At 40.8% G+C, this 22965-nt stretch overlaps 1 protein-coding gene across 2 annotated transcripts in view; it reads right to left on the bottom strand.

Annotated features, from left to right (window-relative positions):
• Positions 1 to 16158: 16158 nt before the first annotated feature.
• FAM110B (family with sequence similarity 110 member B) overlaps positions 16159 to 22965 on the bottom strand; it is an 81495-nt gene continuing 74688 nt past the window's right edge. For both annotated transcript variants that reach the window (XM_066331438.1, XM_066331429.1), the window contains exon 3: positions 16159 to 19933. In XM_066331438.1, coding sequence (XP_066187535.1) covers positions 18519 to 19631 — 1113 coding nt within the window. In that variant the 5' untranslated portion in view covers positions 19632 to 19933 and the 3' untranslated portion in view covers positions 16159 to 18518. The remainder of the gene's footprint in view (positions 19934 to 22965) is intronic.

Here is a 22965-nt window from a genome sequence, read left to right as displayed (position 1 = left end):
CATTTTCAGATTGGAGAATTGCATTTCTTTGTAATGTAATCTTCCAATGTAATATTAAATTATTTGAAGTTCAGAATTACTGTATGAAAAGATTATGCAAGAATTTTAGCAGTAAGCGCCATATTTCTCTCATTGGAGATATTTTGCTACACATCAGTTCCAGCAGAAAGATTAATATTAGTGGTATCACTGAATTACTTGAATACACAGAATATACATTACTTGATAATTTGGCTCTGAAGAGCCACACCACAGACCATAATCTAGAGCACTCTGACACTAAGAAGATTCCTACTTACAAGAATTCCATCCAGGAGCAAGTAGTTGAATTTTTTACATGTAGTTCAGATTCTAATCCTCACAAGTTAATTGATTCTGTCTCATATAGTACTTTGAATGGCAGTTGATGAAAATTACTTTGGGGCAGAAGGTGTTTGTCTTTGGGAGACCTTAATCAACCTAAAGGCTTCTTCATTTTGGAGGAGCACAACATTGCCCAGGTAGCAGATGATTACAGCAGCAAAACATCCTTAGTTGCACCACCTATTTTCTTTTCTGTCTCCCTGCTGCAAGGAACCTGCTCACTCTAATATATCACTGAGTTGCATGACGTGCCTTGCAGGATCCAGCAAGGGAAAAACCCAGGTAAAATTGCTCTTTCCTCTCTTATTCACACTAAAGACAGCCAGTTTCCCAGCACACCAAAGCAAATAAAACAATTCCTAAAACTCAGTGGCTGCAGGGCCTTTGAAAGAAAAACATTGTGAAGGAAAAGTGTTTCCTTCTAGGTTCTGAGGGGAGAACAAAGGATGGCTGCAGTGTGCAATGAGGATTTGCCTTGAGCAGCATCCAGATTCCAGTATTTCACCAGAAGTGCAAATCTTTCCTGCACCTTGAGTCAAGCCTGAGTCTAATTATTAAAGTAGGTATTTTTATTAAGGCATGTGACAGCACACCTTGCAAAAGTAAGGAGGCTCCACAGCCTTGCTCAGAGAGCAGCACCAGCTGTACTCTACCTAGCTCTATGGAGGATGATGTCCCGTACTCCCTCCTAAGGAGAGTTTTTACAGGATTTCCTCCTCAAGTTAGCTTTAATTCTGTGACATGGATTAGGAGTAAAGCTGAAGCTCTGCAATCCCTTTAGCCCATTACCTCCCGACTTCTCAAGACCCAGTGTCAGTAAAAGATAGATGGGTTCAGGTTTATGTCTTTAGCTCCCTGTCCTAAGTGCAGGGGAGTGTTTGCACGGGTTTTGTGTACCTATCCTTAACCAAACCTCAGTCTTCAACCTGGTTAATCCTCATGACTTCTCTGTGCACACATAATCCAAACAGCCATCTTTCCCAATATTTTACTTTCTTATTTTCTGTTTGTATAACTCCTGTGAGGTTTGCAGGCTGCATCTAGTTCCCTCAGGGAGGTGGTGAAATCACAGCAAATCAGGCTCTTTGCTCTAAGATTTCCCAAAGATCAAAGTTTAGTTATCATTAGGATGTAAATGTCACAATATTATGAAACTGGTGCATCAGAAAAGAACATATCTTCCTCTTTGAAAGTTTTTCTGTGTGATGTGACATTTTGGTAACATTTGAGGTAGGACTTTTTTTCTTTTTAATGATCTTTTTTTTTTTTTTTTTCCCCATTATAGGTATGCTGCTCCTACTGCTAAAATAACATTTAAAATATAGTATTTCGCAAAATCTTTTTCTTTTTCGAACTGACTACAACATCCACCTTATTGTTCCTTATTTAATGTGTTTTTCAGGGCTAAAGAACTGCAAATGAGTTCATGAATATTAAGAAAGCATGGCTCCTAAGCTCTTCATAAATATACTCAGATTAGCAATATACTACAGCAAGAGATGGGTTGGTGGGTGTTTGGGAACAGGGGGTCCACTTGAAAAATATTGATGAAGAAACAGAAAACATGGGCTGATAATATGCTACCTCTCCCATTGGAGGTGCTCTATGCCAGTCAGGATTGAAGCATCTCACAAAAGCAGCCATTAAAGTCGTTAAACTAATGGGACAGAGATTTCCAAAGATATATTGCATAAAGCAAAAATACATGTGTATCTGTAGGAACTATGCAGTGATTGTTTAAGGTAATGTTGATACATCGGGGGATTACTTCAAGCCAGCAGCCTGAAAATATTCATCCCCACAGCAGCCAGCTTTCATACATTATTAGTGATCTTTGTTCATCCTGAAATCAGCATTTATTAGTAGTATTATTTTATCTCAGGCCCTGGAGCTGCTGGTCAGCCACCTGCTGGACATCTCACCTGCCAGTCCCTTCATGGTGCCATGGGTCAGCCTCCAAAGCACAGCCAGGTACCTCTCATCTTAGCATGGCCTTCATGTGTGCAGGGAGAGATGGAAGCAGCTCCTAACTACTTTCTAGTTCATTAAATTCATGTTAATAATTTTTGACTAGTGCATTTCTTCAGTCATAATAAATATGAAAGCAAAAATTGAGAAGGTGAGTGCAAGCGGCTTGGTTGAAGGATGATGTTCTGTTTTCCATAAGCATTAAATAGCATCTATATTTTAAATTATACCTTTTTGAAGATCAAAACTTGCAACTGTTGAATCTTGGCCTGGAAGTTTTAGTGGAGTTGCCCCTGAAGGATCCTAATTCAGGAGAAAAACTTCTGAAGACCAATGGTGCATTTTGGTTTTTAACTTTACCACTCAAAGATTCCTGCAACTCAGGAGAGATTCTGTAGCTGTTTTAATACAAAAATCTTTAATTGAAGTGGTAATGGCCATTAAAGAGAAATTTATTAGAGAGTGGATCTTGAAAAAAAGAAAATAGGTCCAGACTATATTTATTTGCGGATTTTGGCTTGGACATCTTAAGGAATACTTGCACTCTTAACTATCTTAGGTGTTTGTTTTGGGTTGTTTTATTTTTATTTTTTTTTCATTATAGTCCAGCCATAATGATACCCTGTAACAATTCTGATAAGACTTGGAAAGGAAATATATATTCAAAGAGTTTTAACTTGGCTTGATTTATTTTCCCTTTTTAAAATAGCATTTTTCAGATTATGCTTATATTTCTAGGGTTTTTTTCCCCCTCTGTAGATAAACACTATAAGCTTACACCATCATATCATTGTTATTGTGCAGCAGGCTGCTTAAGTAAATTCTGGTTTTCAGCCTCTGTTGTTAATGAACTGATTTTTGTTTTAATATTACTAAATTGGTGTGGAAAGGTAGGAATATTGCCTGTTACTGTAATGCTGTAAATCCATTGTGTATGTAAAACCTAAGTAATAAGGAGCTTAATTAACTGTGATTTATATTGATCTATATGATCATAAAATCACCAGAGTTTGGAGCATCCTAATTTGTTTTTAATAAGTGTTGCCTGAAAGACTAGTAATTACAGCCATTCTGTAAAATGTAAAAAAATCAATTACTGAACTAAAGCATAGTAAATTTAAAAACAAAAACGGTCACAAGATATTTCATTAGGAAACCCACTAAGTTAAAACAAGACTTACTCCATGTTTATATGACAGTGGAACTGCAGTAGCACCTGTGACAGGTGACTTTTCAAGCAGTTTCCCACTCTAAACTCACATTCTTGAGGTTTCCAGAAATATTTATGCTTTGGCTTGACAGTTGCAATCACAGTCCCAAAGCTGTCTTGTTGATTTAAGTGGACACCTAATATTATTTCTGTTCTGTGTGTGGGTAAGCAGCCCTGAGTAGACCCAGAAGTTGGCAGGCTGGGGTTAGGCCACAGTGAAGGACTCTGGAGAGCAAGTTTGTGCAATAATAGAGCAAGCGTCGCCCTTGGCAAAGCCAACAATTGTTGACTGATATATGGACTAGACAAGTAAGAAGAAAAATAATTATTTTCACTCTTTCAAGTTTAATACAGTTCAGCAGGAATAAGCCAACATGCAGAGGTCAAGGCTGTCCAAGAGCTGATGGGAGCCTCACTCTCAGTAACTTACACGTAGCACTGTGCTTCATCTCTCTTCTGCAGAAAATAACTTTTTGTTTTAATTAACATATTTCTAAGGAACCTGAGAGGAAGCTTAAAGTGTGATGGCAAAAGGATACTGAAGACGCAGCCGTACTAAAATTTCCACTGTGGTGACACTTCATGGCACCTGTTACAAGAATCGGTTGCTAGAGGAGACAAAAGTCCTTCTGAAAGCTTGTGCTCCAGACATCACACTGGGGCCCCATTTCTGAGGGAACAGAAGAGAAAAGGGAGTTACCAGGAGAAAGTAACTACTGCACCTGGTGAATGGTGACTGATGAACACTGTAGCTGTCTTTACGTGATCTCTGAAGACAACACTGAACTTGTGAGTTGTTGGAGACATCATCTCACAAGTTCCCACAAGTGTATCAGTAGGGTTCCTCATTAAAATTTGGCAAGGACTTACAAAAATATCTCATTGAAAGAGAAAACTATAAAACATTGTTAGTAATAGATCATCAATCTTGAGAACTGCAATTGTTTAAGAACACTGAAGAACTATTGACTTTTTTTTTTCTAACAGATAAAAGAATTAACGAAATCTGAAAATGGAGCAAAATTCTTTCAGTTATGCCAGAGCAAGGAAAGAGCCTGACAAACATTGCACACTCTAACAAGCAAGGTGCCTGCTAAGAATGATGTCTGGTGAGCTTAACCATCAGCTAATACAAGGGCATGTGCATTGAAGGGACAGTGAACAGCTGGGTACTAAGTTAGGAGTAAATATTCCAGAAAAAGGTCCTAACAAGGACTGTTCAGTGGAATGTGCAGGTGACCCAGGGCAGCTGCTGATGCAATCACTCCCCAACCCCGTTCTGTCACTGGGATCTGGGTTAGCCTTAACACTTAGAGCAAGGTGTTGCTTTTTTCCTGTTGTCTTGTGAATTGTTTCTTTCACATTGCAGCTGAAGCGGGTTAGGGAGAAATGGCATGGGGTGCTGTGCTAACAGGTCTGGTGACTTTCTGCCTTGTGAATGGCAGGAAGGGGCAAGGCTCTGGTCAGGCAAGGAGGGGTAACTTCAGACACGGCCTGTGAAGCTCAGCCATTGCTCCAACTCGTGCAAAGACCACACCAAGACAAGAGAATGTTATTAACACTACATCAGTGGTTGCATGCAGGGTTATCTTGGGTGTGCTGGTCACTTCTGCTGGGACACCTTGGAACAGGTAGGATGAAAATCTCTTCATCTGACAGCTGTTTAGTGTACCCAAGGAAAAGTTAAAGGCGGACACTCGCAATCTCTGTGCAGTGAGCAAAGCCACGGTAGTGGGCTTTTTAGCCTTTGCAGCAAATGTACAGCACTACCTCAGGGCTGCTCTTTGAAGCTGGACAAATTCAGACTGCAAAGGAGATTACAATTTATCTAAGCAGGGGGTTATTAACAACTGAAATGATTTAGTAAAAGCTGTTGTGGGTTCTCCATCACTGCCTTTGTTCAAATCAAAATGGAATTTCTCAACTGAAATACTGGGTAATTCAAAGGGGAAATAATTCATGCCTGGATATAATTGCTGTTATAGAGAAAGACAGGCAAAACAATTAAAGTGATCTCATCTGGCCTAAAAATTGATGAGTCTGTTTAAAAGGAAAAAAAAAAAAAACCAACCCAAACCAAACAAAATTGACTCAGGGGAATTAATTTCTACAGGCTGCATTTCACGACGGAGCATCTCTTTCCACTAGCATTAATCTGTACCTTGGGTGATAGTTCTGCATTTATCAAACACATTGTTTAAGGAGACAGGTTACTTTTTGAAGGAAGTCACAATTGTAATTCTTGGGTGAAATCAGAGCCCCAGTGACAGAAATAACAGGAGTTTCATGTCTACAGGTTGTCCGAATTTTATCTGCTTTTTCCCTCCTTTCACAGCCATAAGCATGTCTTATTCTGCAGGATTTTATAGAAGGATACAGGGGATTTTCTGCTCTGCAAGTTGTGGTATTTCTTTTGGAAATGAAGAAAACCCAGCATACACTGGCTGAGTGGTTGGCTTTGATCTGATGATGTCTTGAAGTCAAGGATTAGACGAACAGAGGAATGTCACTGATATTTTTCAACTAGAGAGGGTTGCATTTATACCAGTGTGGCATCCTCATAAATAATGATCTGGTGGTTTTTACAGTTTATTGTTGTGAAGGTCTCAAAATCAGAGTGAAAATGCAGAGTACATTCCAAGAATCACTGCTAGCAGCCCAGAAATTGAACTACAAATAAGAACATATACGATGCCGTTTAAATACAAAGAAAACACATTAGGTGAAAGAGATAATGGACAAAGTTTCCAAAGCAAAGACAATAACCCTCTTCAGAGCAAGGTTACTGTGTGCTTACTGTGCAGGAGTGGTCGGAAAAATACTGGGTCCTCAATGCAAAGCCTGTTGCATTTTGATACACTGATGTGTTATCTGTGCACATATAGGATTGTCAGAGATATTTCACTCAGCGTCCAAGGACCCCAAAGAAGCCTCCTGTTCAAATTCTGAGCAGGGCTGACTGCCAAGCTGAAATGCAGCATTTTGTTTCTCACGTTCTCATTTTGAGGTGGCACTTTGTTCAGTCAATCCAATCCCACCTCTCACTGGTTGCCAACTTGCAGCTGTTTTGCAGTCTGTAACCTAATCTGCATAAAGAAAATCTGTGGCCTCCGTTTATTTAGTTTTCAGTGGTTAACATGTGACAAATGTACATATTTTAGAATATTTGGTATGAGCATGGACCTTTTATGTGTAGCATGAACACTCTTGGAGAGCCTCAGAAAAGGCGGCTTTATTCCTACATTTTCCTACAGAGAGCACATCTCTATGGTTTCCAGATTTTTTCTTGGAAAGAACTGGAAAAAGGAGGGACTGCAACTACTATGAATGCCTGCTTCACCTTATAGATTAGCCTGAAACAACAGCTGGCAGTTGTGCTGACAAAAGCAACCCTGTCTCAGGAAAGAATCCTCTCCAGAAAATATTGTGATCTCAAAATAAAGTTTTCAAATAATTTTAAAAGCTCACAAAGAGCAGAAAACACCAGCCTTTGTGGTGCAGAAGTGCAGGGTCTCAGAGCAGAGGTGACTTGACCATGGGACATATTGATTTTGATGTCTGTGAATTCTCCAGGCCCCAAAGATCTACCCTGTTGAGACAAGAGTTGCCAGATGTGAGCTGGTACTCATGGGATGTGTGAGGTGTCCCATGCTTCACGACACCTGAGGTGTCAGCTGCTTCACTGTCCATCACCAGTTGTGACATCATGTTGTGAAGATACCTTCACATCGTGCCAAGCTGATGCTTTAACGGTGCACATTAAACGATTCATGGTGGTGGTGCAAGGCCTGCTCATGTTTTTTGAAGGAGACCTGTCTTTGGGAAGCAGGGCAAAGAGAACTTGGAAAAGCAGCTGCCATCTTAGAGCAGCAACCTAGACAATAAAACTATTCATTTTAAAGATGGAGCCAACTCCACTGGTGAGCAGCAGCCTCTGAGCAGTGGGTTGGGACAGCAGTAGGGTGGGCTGAGGGCAGCAGCAGGGCCCTTCCACTGCTTAAAGTCCACACATCTCTGGGAACAGAAGTTTACTGCTCTTTCATGACTCACTTGTCAATCAAATTCTTTGCTAGAAATTATGCAGAACTGTTTCAACTGAATTATTTGATTTGGAGTTCCTGTAACTTGAAGGTGGCTTTTTTATTTCCCCTGTTCCACATAAAATTTTCTCAATGTCAGCTCTATCATGCACTTTCACAAAATAAGCAGAGCTCAAAATGAATCATTTCTTATGGGAAAACGGTCTGTTGGGAACACATTACACATTCCATTTACTAATCAGAATCTTCTGATAATTTTTACTGCGCATTGCAAATGCAGGCAGCCTGCATTACATCTGCAGTGCTCAGATAGACTGGAACTGCTCCAAACTGCTCCTCAAAACTTACTTTCAAGATTTTCTATGAACTTACTGTTCCTTAATCCTGGTCATAAATGCATATTTATGCAATGGACTAACTACATGCATGCAATATCTTAGTAGAGTTGCATGTACCATAGTGTTAAAAAATAGACTGTCTCTCGAAGAATGTAGAAACTCTTGCCTAAAGAAATAAATGCTTCAACCTGAGGAAGCTGAAAGACTGAAAACATCAGCAAGGAAGATAAATGGCCTCAGCTTACAGTAAAAAAAAAAAAAGCAACAGGAAAACTAAAATTTTAGTGATATGCTTCATGAAACAGTTTCATATGGCTGGTCATAAATAGAGACCCAGCTTGTTGTCAGAAAAATTTCAAGGATGAGCCAAACAGCTGCAGTCCTGACTTCTGGTTTCACCACTCAACATCAGAATAATAGGGTCCAGGAGAAAGGATGTTCAGCTCCTGTGTAGCTGATGTGGAAACATGGGGCCAGGAAAGAAACAGCAGTGGTGCAATACAGGGCAAACACAGGGACAAGAAGCATTGCCCCACAGAAGTATAACTTCCTACACCATGGTGGGAAGGGACATGTGAGCCAGCAAGCTTCTGAGTGTGTCATTTCTCCCCACACCTACTAAATCACTGTAGAAATGATGCATATTCGCAGCAGCAAAAATGTGGTGGCGTGCAGGGCAGGACTGAAAAAAGTTGCCATTTGTTTTCAGCAGAAGCTCTGAGGGTGCCTGGATTTAGCATCTTGTTCAACGAGGTGGGTTTTTCCTTTCCAAAACCTTTCAGGGCTGCAGCTCCTGCCCCCACTGTTGCAGTGCCTCCCCCAAAGGGGGATGGTTTCTGAAGTGAACCTACTGAGAAAAATTTCCTAGACTCCTGGACCTTTCCTATTGCTCTCATCTCTGCTTTATTTCACTGCTGAGAGCACAAAGACCTCCAGTATTCTTATCTTGGCATTCCCCACTAAGAGGAGTGAGAGAAGCATTACAAATGAGTCTGTAGGGATGGATCGTGAAAGCAGTAATAAAAACTAAAAAGCCGGGACCGGTGGCCGTGGCCAGTCAGATCCTTTGGGAGCCCTGGGCAGTGGAGCTGTTCCACATCTCTGCTCTGAGATGCCTGGCATTTAAACCTGGTGACAAGCTCTGCTCCTGCAGACTGTTCATGAGGAAGATCTTATGGTTGGATTGTCACAGTTAATGTTATTTTCAGGTCACATTTCCATTCCCCTTTCTACTCTCCTGCAAGTCCATGTGCTAAAGCAGCCATCTCTCCCCTTGCTGTCCCCCCACACCAGACACAACATGATCAGGATACACTAACATCAAGGTTGCTCTAAAAATTCATGCTCTCTTCCCTGCTTTCTCATTTAATGGTTTTAAAGACAGTAAGTCTATCTGTGTTTTTGGAGCCTAACAACTTACTTGTAGCTGTTGGGAAAGACACAATAGTCAGCATCAGTCAGGAAAATCATCTCTGTATTTTATTTTTAATAATATTTTTCTGAACAGGCCCATCTTCATAACTCAGCTATTCATAACCTACTAACAATCCCATAGTATTATCTACATGACCTGCTCTCATCAGCCCCAGTAAAAAAAAGTGCTGTGTGTCAATAACTGCCAGGGGTTCATATTGAACTACTTCTCTACTTTAATATTAAAAAAAAAAAAAAAAAAAAAAAATCCAACAAACCATCACTACTCACAAACATATTTAGGCAATGGATTACATTTTCTGCATATTAATATGACCCTATAAATTATTCTTAAAAATCCTGTATTAAAACATAATTGCTTAAGCCTGGCTGGTGGCATGGCTTTGTAGAGCTAATCCCTCCTTCCAATGCACTCAGTCTTCCCCATACCTAGCATGTTGTGCTGCATCACAGAAGGAGCTGATGCAGTTGCAGGACTTCATTGCTCCTGAAGTCACACAATCTCTGCCCTTCAGTAAGCCCATCAGATCACTGACTTTTGCCCAGTATCTACTGAATGAGTTACTCTGCCAAGATTTCAACCATGGGAAATGCCATTTTTTGCTCAGCAAAACATGGTGAGGAAACCCCTTTCCATAAGTTTTCAACACATTCCACAATTTCATGGCATTACACTTCTGTTCACTCAGCAGCCCCCTGAACACAGCATGACCCTGAGCCTCAGCTCTCTGTGGAACCGGTGTGGGAATGAGCCCATGAGAAAAATCTTCAATTTCACACCACAGCTGCCATTGGGTATCAAACCATCCATGTCTCTGAGTGATGACAGCACATGAATGTCCTGCACATGGTGGGGGAAGAGCCAGAACAGGGCCCTGAAGAGCTCTGCTTGCTTGCTCCTCTGTAGCAGAGCTGGAAATAGAACAATGACAGCAGTGAACACTTATCCATGGTGACCTCCAAGGAGCAGGGTACATCCCAAAAACTTCATAAATGATCTCTCAAACAAATAATGGCCCATAAGGATTTTGATATCGCAGCTGACTATATAAATGTGGTTTGGAGTCGGGTAAATTTTTTTTCAAATAGCATTGGTCATAAACTGCCCCTGTAAGACCTTTTTGGTGGTTAGAGTTGAGCAGCAGTAGCACCCCTGACGCTTGATATGGATATTCATGTTGGCTCATTAGTTTGCACGTTTTCCATAATCTGTTCATTAACTGTTCAGTACCAATTCAGAAAACAAATGTGTGCTACTTATGTGTAGAGACACACCCTGTGCTGGGTGGGTAGGTCCTGACCTTCTCCTCACACCAGTACAAGTGGTCTGTGCTTCACCAAACCTCTTCTTTGCCTCGTCTCTGCAAGGTTTCACTCCTCCCATGGCTCCTACCTGCAGTGTCTAGAGGGATTTCCTCCAAGTACTTTTTGAGATGACAGGGTAATAGGTGAGAAAGTGGTAGAAAACTAGTGCATGATATTCACAATACAGAGAAAGAAACCCCATCTCCAAATAGGCCAAAATACTAAGTTCTCAGAGTGGGTGAAATGCTATCTGTCCCACTGAAGATCAGTAGTAAAGTTCCCATTGACCTCAATGGGGCTGGAATTTGGGTATTCATTTTTCTGTGGTCTTCCCAGATGAAGTGTCCAGAGAGGTTTCAGGGATTCCTTCTGCCAAACAAGTTTTAACGTTTCCTGTGGGGAAAACCAAGAAACATGGAATGATTTGGGCGAGAAGAGACCTTTAAACGCCATCTAGTCCAATCCCCCTGCAATGCGCAGGGACATCTGGACCAGGTTGCTTACAGCCCAGTCCAACCTGACCTTGAATGTCTCCAGAGATGGGGCACCCATCGCCTCTCTGGGCAACCTGTGCCAGTGTTTTAGCACATTCATAGCAAAAAATTTCTTCCAGATGTCTAGTCTGACTCAACCTTCTTTCAGCTTAAACCCATTATATCTTGTCCTATTGCTACTGGCCCTATGATACATTTTTGCACTTTATAAGTGCAAACACACACACACAGACTTTATTAGCTTCATTGGCTCTGTTTGACTGTACAACATCTTGGAGGAAAAAACCCACAAAACCTACAATATCATTACAAAAAAATCAGCAAAAAAAAAATTTTACACTATGGCTCCATGTCCGTTCTCTGCCTCCTGAATTCAATACTAGACAACATATATATTGATAAAAAGCTCCTATTTTCACTTGGTCTGTAGGAGAGGAGGAGGATGAACGTGCTAGAAAGAAAACTAGGGGAAACTGAAAGCACTTTGACAGTTCAGAGTCAATAAACACAAAACAATTACAGAATCTTTTTAGTTGAAAAAGACCTTTAGGATCACCAAGTGCAACAATAAACTCAGCACTGCCAAGTTCTCTACATGAGAACAAAAGCCATGTCCTCAAATGCCACGTGTTCACATCTTTTAAATACCTCCAGGGATGGTGGCTCTACCATACAATGCTTTTTTACCCTTATCCTGTCACTTGTTATTTAGTAGACGATACTGACTCCCACCTAGCTACAACCTCCTTTCAGGTAGTCCTATAGAGCAATAAGGTCTCCTGCTGAGTCTCCTTTTCTCCAGGCTAAACACCCTCTCCCTCAGCTGCTCCACACAGATCTTGTGCTCCAGACCCTTCACCAGCTCCATTGTCTTTCTCTAGAAATGCTCCAGCACTTCAATGTCTGTCTTGTAGAAAATGCACCAAGTGGAGAGACCCACAAGTTTGCAGAAAGCATTTTCAGATGGGATGATTGAGTTTTGTGCCAGTTTTGTGCAAGTTGATATGCTCTGAGGTATGCGAAACATGAATGAAGAAAATGAAGCTTTTGCCAAAACTTAATACTGTAATTTTCATACACTTTACCCTGTACTTCCCAGTCTTACATGCAGTCTTAATAAATATTACACTATGTTAGTTTTCTATTGCCCCCTACAATAATTTAAAAATAAAGAACAAAACCACTACCATCCAAAAGTTTAGTAAAATAAAGTTCACATTTATCCTTTGAATAAAGCACCCTTTTATCCTGTTGTTTAAGTCACTCCAAATCACTGTTGGCACATTTCTAAATGCTGTGTGCTGAGAGCAGCGAAGCTTTTACACTTCAGAATGGCAAGACAGACTTAATAAAAGATTAATATACTTGAAAAGCAGGTCATTTATTAAAGATCTTTTAAAAGCTTCCTTTCTTAAACAGCAAAACTATCTGCCCACCTCCGCATCTCATCTGAAAGTATTTGCATATGCAGCTGTTCTCCAAATTTCAACTCTGTTCTTTTTTTCACCTTCATATTTTAAGACATGAATAGCAGGCATTTAGTGAAACAGTAGCATGCTCTAGCAAGTGCCTTCTGCTTCCACACACTGATTTATCCTGTCTCCCAGACATTTAGATACCCTTCTCTCATACCCAGGATTGAGGTCTCAGACCTTCAGCCCTAGGGCTGCATGAAATGGCAGTTTGGGGACTTCAGCTTCTAAACCTTCTCTTACCACATCTGAAAGTTTTCCACAATAGCCAGGGTGAGGAGAGACTTTATCCCTCCTGGATCTTCCACTGTCCTTTTGTTTTACAAATCTTTTTAGTGCTGCCTGGGAACTGCACATGCACCACAAGCGGTCTGGATGCCAAAGGTGCAAGACACACAGGTACCCTGTTACCAAACAGCAGGAGGCAAAACAAAAAATATTTCTTGGATATTGGGCCTATAACATTCTGCTCACTGGAACTGTACCACCTCTGCACACTGCTGTCCTCAGGCCAGCATTTTATTTGGAGACAAAGAAATAGCAGGAATATGCATTGAGTGAGATATGCCAGAGAAAAAAATACAATTGTAGACAAAGAAGTTGATACTTCTGAGGTATGTCTGACATCCTGTTCTTCACAAGTGTTTTCACATCTTCCTGAAGAAGCACCTCTCATCTTGCCTGTAAATAATATGACACCCCAGAAAATTAAAAATAATCCATTAAAAACATTACTATCTTTTCACGACCTGGCAGCTCAACTGTAGCCACAGAGTTACTCTCCTGGGAACAGACTGTCATGAACACAGTGGTTATAAAAGACAGAAGAAGTTGTGGGAAAGTTGCTTTGAAAGGAGGTTAAGCAAGGAGAATATGACCTGGTCATAAGTTTCAAAGGCGAGATGATGTAAAAGCCAGACACCACAAGGGAAGGAAGACACAGAAAAGAAGAAGAAAGCTGGGAAAACTCAGAAAGGGCGACACACCACGAAGGCGGAGATGACTTGCTGTGCCAAAAGCAAGAAACAATAATAGCACAAATACTAGCACTCACTTACTCTTGTCATAAGATCATCATGAAAACGACTCTAAATTTAGAAGAACGACATTCAAAAGACTACTTTCTTGATCTGTAAATGATTGTTTTTCATGATTTTTTTTTTAAGTCGCTGCTTATTACTAATCAGTTTTGATGGGCAGCCACAACCAAGTTCCTAAGTAATCAAATGCAGAATATGCTTGAAGGCTGTTTATACCTACCAGGGCAAGACAGATCCTGTAGTGTAGGGTCTCCACTTTAGACTGCACTGCAGCCCAAGGGACATCAACTGAGTATTTAGCAATAATGTAGTAACTGTAACAAATGGCAGGGATCGACATTTTGGGCTTTCAAGGAGAAAAATAAAAGGCCTTTATGGGTTAACACTTCTGACTGAAATGCGCTTATTTAGAGGCTCACTTAACAGATGCCATCATCAGGAGATAAAAGTCCTTACATTGAAAAGACAATTTTAATGGCCTTTCCCATTAAGCTATGGATGACATATTTCAAAGGGCAGATTATTGGAGTCTTTCTGCTGACAGCAAGGAATGTCAAACGAATTCAGAATATCAGTGAATTTTTAAGCCTTGGTAACAAGGATTTTAATATAGCCCTATCTTATAATTCAGGACAAAATACCTTGACCAATTTAAATTTATTCTCCTGTACAGCCCATTTATATTCATTGCCAAGATAGGCAGCGGACCCTTACTGTTCATGGGAACAAAACTCCAGATGCTCTTATATTCTAAGCCTAATGTGTTCAGTTACTGGTGTAGCAGCATTAATCACAAAGAACAAGAGTTTTATGCCCTTGGAAAAATGGAACCTCCCAGATTTGTTAGACTACTCTGTTCAACAAAATGTTTCCTATAAACAAATGAGCTCTGAATATAATGTAGTAAACATTATCACCCCATAATCAATAGGTATCAGGAAGACTGTTTTTAAGGTTTAGTTCCCTTCCCGTTCTCCTGCAGACTGCAATTATTCAGCTCTGTACTGCAGAGCTCCATTAAGCACTTTGTTTTTCATTCAATGACTAGAATCAAGTGCATATGGCCTCCACGGATGGATAAACTGCTGTAAAAAGAGATAAGTCAGCAATACTGATTGGCTCTGTTGTCTGAGCGTGCCTTTGATTTTTGAATTACTGCCAAAAGCATCATCATTCTGTGTTTACCCTTCAAAAGCCCTAGGTCAGTCAGATGGTGCATATACTCACAGCACAGAGCTCTCCTTTGCAGAAAGAGTATTCATAAAAAAAAAAAAAAAAAAAAAAAAAGACAATTTCAGTACTTGTATTTGTTGAATGTAAACTTGAGGCACAGATCGTCTATGTCTCATCTTTCATGACATTGTTACTATATAACATGAAGTAATTAAAAGACCAGTTTTATTTTGATGCCCACCTCTTTCACTCAGATTAATGGTTTACCTCTGTGCCAAGCTGTAGGTAGCTTTCAAAGTGTAATTGGTCACACCGTTTTCCTCTTCGCTTCCCTCTCTGGCAAGTCAAAGTAACAGAAGCACCATAAACCTCTGGTGGTTTCTTTTGTCTGTGTGTATGTGTGTGTATGAGTTCATACCTCATACTGCATTTTTCTTCACTGCTGTGGCCAGGACTGTCAATGCTGGGCTCAGTACCGGCTTTCACAGGACACCACAGACTTGCATTTCCCTCCAGAGCTGCAACAAGAGCTGTTGTTTAGCTGTGAGCACTTGCTGTGCACTTTGTACCTGGTTAAATGCCTGCTGGACACAGCGGGAGCATGACCAGAACAGGTCCCTGATGAAGCATTTGAGCTGGTTACAACTCTTTGTGAATTCAATATTCAGCACTCAGGAATCTCTTAAGGCAGAGACAAGTAATGCACTCTTGACATGATAGGATTACCTGTCCACAAAGGCAGAAAACATATAATATTATATTATATAGAATGGTTATTCCCATTTGAATACAAAAACAACCAGACACCAAGGAATTGAGGTTTATGCAAACATACAGGTAAAAACAAGACCATAAATAATTAAATACTTTCTGCATAGATGGTGATAAAGTGACAAATGAAGGCAATTGTTACCTGCTTGTTCAAAGCCTTGTGGACATTTTGGAATCTCATGATTTCTTTTACTGCAACCTCACCAGAGCTGCAAGTTCAGCTGACTGTGAAGGTCTAGGCCCTGTAAAATCTTATTCATGTGCACACTGTAGGAAGAAAGGATAGTGAAGGCAGAGTCTATGCTGTTCCAAAGGTGCTGCCTAAGATCTTGGGCGAGGAAATGGCCTCTTACAGACAGCTCACAGCCCCTTGTGTGATTAAAAGGAAATTCCCAACAAACCTTGGGAAACAAGTTCAGAATACTAGCATATGGTCTAATCCATTTTCTAGTTATAAAGGCTTCTTTACTACTGTTTTTGGCTGACAACACTCGAGATAGCATGTTTATCATGATTCTTAAAACACTTGAGAGAGAACAATGTAGGTGCATTTTTTATTTCGGTTTTAACTTCTTTATTTCATTGCTGTACAGCTGCATTACACTTGGCTTTAATCCCTCAAGCATTATTTTCCTTGGCAAAACAGTCACTGAACTGAGTAGAACTTACTATTGGAAAAATATGCTTGAAAAACCAGTGTGATGTCAATGCCAACTGAAACCCATGGAGCTTAAAATGTCACAAATGTGCCTGTAGCTGAAATACAGAGCTCCTCTTTTTTTTTTTTTTTCCTTTTCTTTTGTCTGAGCTAGGAATGTTGTAAGTCTTAGGTTGTGAAGTCAACTGTAAAAATCATAGAGTAGCCTCCTGAAGCTGAATGTGTGCTGAAACTGAATGTGTGCTTCCCTCCTCTCCATGAACAAACATTTAGAGAACAATTAGGTAAAACTGTATGTAGGAGAATTCTATAGGAAACAAATGACTGCATGGCTCCGCTTCCAGTCTTGCCTGCATTAACTGTAACTATCTGTGAGAAGTTGGGCTACAGGCTTCTCAGAGAAAAGATAGAACCCGACTTTGTAAAACATCTTTAATATTCAAATATATAAATAAGCACTACTGAAGAATAATTCAGAAGACTGCGGTGATCCATTACGAACAGATGCTATAAACGGGAACAGTAACATAGCTAGGTAAGGAAGAAGCAAGCTATTTTAGGAGTCTTGAAAATCTCTTCTAGTTCTTCAGACAGATCATGCTGCTATAGTTATTTTATAAAAAATTATATTCTGAAAAGCACTTTAGTAAAAGAAACCTTTTACTGGAACTATTATTTAACCAAGACCTTCTACAGCACTAAAACACACTGCAATTGAGTTTCTGATACAGTTTTAAGAATGGGAGGGATGAAAATAAGAACAAAAAACCCTACCATACCTGCACCAGGAGCTATTTATTAGCATAACACTCTTCCTTTTAAAGATTTTATAACAACTGAAGTATATACAAAGTCTTACAGCATTTACACAATAAAAAAGTTTCCTATTAGCTGATGTAGTATAAGGTAGTGCTGCAATTTACTTCAAAGCATGAGTACAATAATAATGAAGCAGACCACCTTACTTTCAACTTCTCCACTACCACACCACCACTGTCAGTTGGAGTGACAGTTAATTAAACCACTGGGAAGACAGATTGTTGAAAGATTTGTAACAGGCTGATTCGCAGCACTAACCATCTTAAGGAGAGGGGAAAAAAAAAGAAAAGAAAAGCTACATACTGTCATGTTTCTACACTTTCCTATAGCTGGAACAAACTTTCACAGCCTTAGATATAACATATGCAAGACAACATAATCACGTTTTTTCAGATATAGTTCAGCTACTGAGTGTATTTACTTCTGAATAGGAGGCGTTATATTGATATGGCTGTGTGTTTCCATTTTTGTTCATTAACTGTTCAAATAGGTCTACAAAAAAAATTAAGACAGCATGGAGTTTGTAGTCGTGACGTGTTTTGACTAATAAAGGCATTCAATATCAGCTATAGGATCTAATTATTCCTGTCAAAAGTTTAAGACCAGGAATCTTTGAGTAAAAGTCAAACCCTCAAAATCCTGCATCTGCGCCATTTTAATTTGTTGACACCAACCTTCTTTAAGCTTTTCCAACTGGTATAATACAAAATCATTAAAATGCTTACACCAACCCAAATGCAAGACTCATTTAGTTTATGAGAAGTCAAGCAGACTCACTAGACTACTTCTGCTGTAAAACAGAGGGAGCTTACCTAGGAAAAAGAAACTTTTACTGAACAGTGCCTTACTACAAGTAGGGATATATAGTTTAACAATACATAATTTAAGAACGTAGCATTCTTTGCCTTTTAGAAACAGCTTTTGTGTGCCAATAATGCACTTTCTACAAGAGATAAGGCTGCTTTGCCTATCGTTGTATGCCTAAACCTCATATTTTGGCCAATTACACTTTTCTTCCCCCCAAAGGGATTCTGTTTCAACTTAGAAACAAGTAACGTCAGTTGACAATATCTGTATTAAGACAAAAAGTGACATATATAAAATCCACAAGGAACCACATAAATACCAAAGAAGTCATATAACCTTTCCATGTAAACACTTTGATTATACTGAAGCCCTAATCAGATTCTTGTCTTAAACTTTTGGCAGATAATGTGTATGCTCAGCCAGGCTTTGTAGTTAGTTATTGTTCAAGTGGAAGCCAGGTCAGCTCACATGTTGACAGGCATGCAACTTGGAAACATTGCACAACAAGCAACACAAAGAGATCTGAGAAGGGTACAAGACTTCAAGTAGACTTCACAACCCTTCACAAACGGAATATTCACAGACAAAGATACAGTCCTTGCTTTTTTCTATGGTGGATTTCTCTCTCACACATGGGACACTTTCTGCGACTCTCTAGCTTGCTTGATGCTATATAACCACTTGATGATTCTGGCATTCCTTTCAATGGCAGAAATGCCATATGGCACACGGTCATTGGCACTGTCATCATTTCTAAGGTCACTGTTGCTGTCCTGAGACTGTTCACAGTCTGAGCTAATCATGCTTGCACTGCGAAAGTTGAGGGATATAATATCAGAGTTAGCCCTTGCAAAGTTTTCCATCCCGAGGTTTTCAAGCTCTTCAGGATCCAGTCCGCAGTAGTTAAAGAATCGTTCAACATCTGCGTCAACGCGAAAGTATCTGTCGCTTAAGTCTGATTTTGATCGCTGTAGGGAGGGTCTTCTACTAACCCCGCATCCAGACTCGACTGCCTCAATCTCTGGGGATTTCAGTGTGGCAATGGCAGCGACTTTGGGCTTTGGAGGCAGAGGTGGGGCTGAACTACTGCAGGGTATTGCTTTTAAGGGCTTTGCACTAGTTACTTTCCGAATGTCTGAAGAGCTGTGAGAGACATGCAAGAAAGTCTCTGCTGACTGATCTAGGAGCCTTCTGCTGACATTGGAGCTGCTCTCCTGTGGGCTGCTCCGGTCCTGCGTGGGGTAAACCTTCAAGGACTCGGCGAACGAGTGTCGGTTCAAGTCTGTCGAATCGGCCCTGTGGGGGGGCCAATTTCGGGGACCGTGCTTATGCCCTGAACCTGAGCTGGAGCCTTCAGAGCTGTTGATGATGTTCTTCAAAATCTCGAGTTTCAGATTTTCCCTCTGGACTCCACTCTCGGTCTTTGCATTGTTGCTGAAGACTTTCAAGGTGGGGCTCCCCAGCGCTCGCTTGGCCGCAGGACAGACCGGCGGCTTTGCCAGCACCGCCGGCTTCACGGGCTCCTGCTTGGCATTGATGACCTCCTGGCTCTTGACATATTTCGCCTTATCGGCTTCAAGCCTCTCCACTGCACTCAGTCTTTTTGGGTTAGGCTCCGCCTGCCTGCGAAAATAGTCGGGTCCTTTGTTCAGGATGCGGAGAGGAACGGCAGACGTGAAAGTCACGGCAGGGCTGACCGGCTTCACCATGCTACCTGTCGGTAATGTTTCTGTAGGCATGTTTGGTGGTCTTTCCCCCGCAGCCGTTTTGGATTCTTCTCTGGGATCTCCTAAATGCACGGTGCAGAAACATGTACATTAAGCACAATGAATAGCCGATGAATCCTGGGATCTGAGCGTTAGCAGCAGTGCCTCATCTCACAGCTCATTAAATAACACTGCGTTTCTCTTTTAAAGGCAGCCTTTGTAGGGCGAGGGCACCCGACACAAGTCCGTATTAGTCTGCTCCGCTGGCTCCTTTCTTCTCGCTGAAAGATGTGGGAGTCTCGCCGTCCCCTCCGCACTCCGGGAGCGGCAGCGATCTGAAAGGGAGAGTAACCAACCACACGTTAGCGGGAGCGCCTGACATCAGAGCGATGGCAACAGCCGCTCCGGCCCTCCTCTGCCGCCGCCCGCCCGGGAACCGGCCGCTGCTGCGGGCACCGGGGTGCCCCTGCCCCGCTCCTGCCCTGCACCCCTCTGCATCTCACAAGACATGTATTGTTTGATGTTTACACTCTGAGCTTGGATTGAACAAAATTACTTTGCTGGGGGGGCGGGGGAGGAAGAAAAATCAAAAAAAAATTAAGCCCCACCACAATACAGCCATGCATTTCTAGAGGGAGAAAGGGAAGCAGAAGGAAACGATTCAGAGACTTGGACCCACCCATCTCCCAGTAAAAAAGCACTTCATGTTAATATATTTGGCTTAGTAAGTTGATTTGTGAACACATTTTATCTCTAACCCCCAAATATTTTTCTCCTTATAGGCAACATACTGTATAAATCTAAGCAATCAAGTGTATTTTCCTTGCTCATTAAATTGTCCAGAAAACAATCTGGTCTAAAAAGCAGAGAGCAAACAGACATGTAGAGTTTTAAGAGCAATGCACATCTTTCATTGCTAATCTAATATAGAATCAACAAATAGAAACAGGAGATGTCACTAAATCCACCAATTCTACCTCCTAGTCTGTTTGGACATTAGTATCCATAGCACTGGTGCTCCAGCAATAAAAGGCGGCTTTCCAAGCTCTTATGATCACCTTACAGACTTAACAAAACAACAAAAAATGGGTTTGGTTTTTTATGCAAGATTTTGGGAACATGCAAAACCATCATGACTGGGTTTGAAAAAGAACTTGTCCTCAACATGTAGATATAATCATTCAGGTTTTCTATCAAGCAGTAAGCACAAATGAAATTTTTCTTCATCTAAATTATTTTAAGGTTTTATTACTGAGATTGTCACAACAGTCTAAAATCCAACACCATGGATGATATTACAAGTGCTGAAACAATTTTTCCTACACGAAGCACTGAAGGGCACTTATCACAGAATCTACTTTTCAAGCAGTGATTTCGCTAATGGGTCTCATTTGTTTTATTACTGCCCCATTAATCTACGCTGCCCTCTTTAATATCCCATTTCTATTATCATTGTGATCTTCAGGGAGAGAAAGAAAAGCAGCTGCTACTTCTTCACTCTGTCCTAAAGAACACAGAGCATCCTTCCCTAGGATGACTTGCTTTCATGTTGCTCCCATCCTGTGTATTCTAATCCATCAATACCCAAGTTAATAATAAAGGGTTTACGTATGACATATACAATAAATATTTTCTACATATTAATCCAAGGTCACAGCAAGCAAATAAAATATACAAATGCTATAATGAGATTACAGGAAAAAGCTGAGCTTTCTCCTGAAGGCTCACTGTCACAAGCATTCTTAAAATACAAACTAACATATTTAGGTGGGTGATAAACCAGACATACATTCAGTGCAATTGAAAGGGTAGTGAAATGTTAATTAAGCTTCTCTTTCAACGCTGTTTTATAAATCCTAGTGCTAACTCCTCAGCAGTTCGACTTCCTGAATTTAAACTAAGTCTCTCTGAAAGAAAAAAAGCTTTCCTCATTTGAATCAACATATTTATTGGTAGTGTTTTGAAACTGAGTATGAAACTCCCAAACGTGCAGAAGGCAATTGCAACACGCATCTGCATACACATTTCTCTTCTGTACACACAAAGCAAATCTTTCCACATTGCCAGCTCAGAGCTGGATGGCTAAGTGACTGTATAAATAATAATTGATGTGCATATTTAATATTGTGTGCAGAAATCAAACCTATGTGAGAGCAGGGGTTTTGTCAAGAGGAAGAAAACCCCACAAACAACCGAGATCTCTCTACTTAACACTGTCACCCAACTGAGTTAATACTACTTGAGTAAGCAAGACAATTTTCCTCCTTGACCACTGTCATTAAAGGTGACCATGGTCCTGCCCCCAAGGACAGCTGCTGACTCCATTCTCCTCCTCGTGAGTGGCTCTGCACATCACTACAGATCTGAGCTACAGGAACCCTGGTTGCCAGCTCAAGGCTGCTTTTGGAAGTCTTTTCCCGGCATTTAGCAACTTTTTACTTTGGATAGCCCTCATCAATGTCAGCAAGCATTGCCTAGGAGGCTGAGCATCCACATTGGCTTCAACACCACACTTAAAAGAAAAAAAAAAAAAAGGAAAAAAATGAATCCTACCATGCACGTGTGTTTATCTGAGAGAACAAATGTGCTTGTTTGCAAGCATGTATGGAGCCAAGAGCCTTGGAGTCAATGGAAATATGCTGCAACTGGCAACGTGCTTCAGGCATGTCTAGAAAGAAAAGCAAGGACCTGGTGGGGATCAGGACAGAAATGTGCACCTGAGCCAGCACAGGAAACCTGGGGAGGTAACAGCCAGGTGGTTACATGGCCAGCCATGGAGAGGCTTTGTACTTGTGGGGCTGCTGCTATGAATTAAGGAACATGCAGCTATGAAAAGGGATAAACTTTTTGTGTATTTTTAAATTGTTCCATTTCACTGAAGTGCTAAATTTGAATAACACCAGAAAGCTCACTCAGCATTCTCATCTCAGAGAGATAAAAATTACTAGCCAGATGCAGTTAAAAAAGAAAGTGTGATGAAAGAGAGGTGGATGAATGTAAAATCTAATGAAAATTCTGCCTGTGCTAGTGATGGCTGCAGCCTGATCCTACTGCTAACTGGGAAAGTGAGTTCATTTCCTTCTAGCCTATCTTCTGTCCATGGGCACCTGAAACACCACGGCGACACTACAGAGCCTTGCAACTTATTAATTTTATTGTTAATGATAGAGGCTGACAGCAGCAGTACAGTGTATCCTAGGGAAGACTCAGATTCCAGTTGTGAAAATCATCATTGCAGAACCAGGGCATGGAAATGGCTTTTTTCTTGGTTAAACTCCAAATAAACTCACTGCTTAGGCATCTGAATTCACTGTTGAGTACATCTCTGGTACCAGTAACACCCTGCAGAAATTCAAAGGCAAATAGG

Source organism: Sylvia atricapilla, chromosome 1 (assembly GCF_009819655.1).
Source record: "Sylvia atricapilla isolate bSylAtr1 chromosome 1, bSylAtr1.pri, whole genome shotgun sequence".
Classification (NCBI taxonomy): domain Eukaryota; kingdom Metazoa; phylum Chordata; class Aves; order Passeriformes; family Sylviidae; genus Sylvia; species Sylvia atricapilla.
This window is presented reverse-complemented; position numbering and strand designations above follow the sequence as displayed.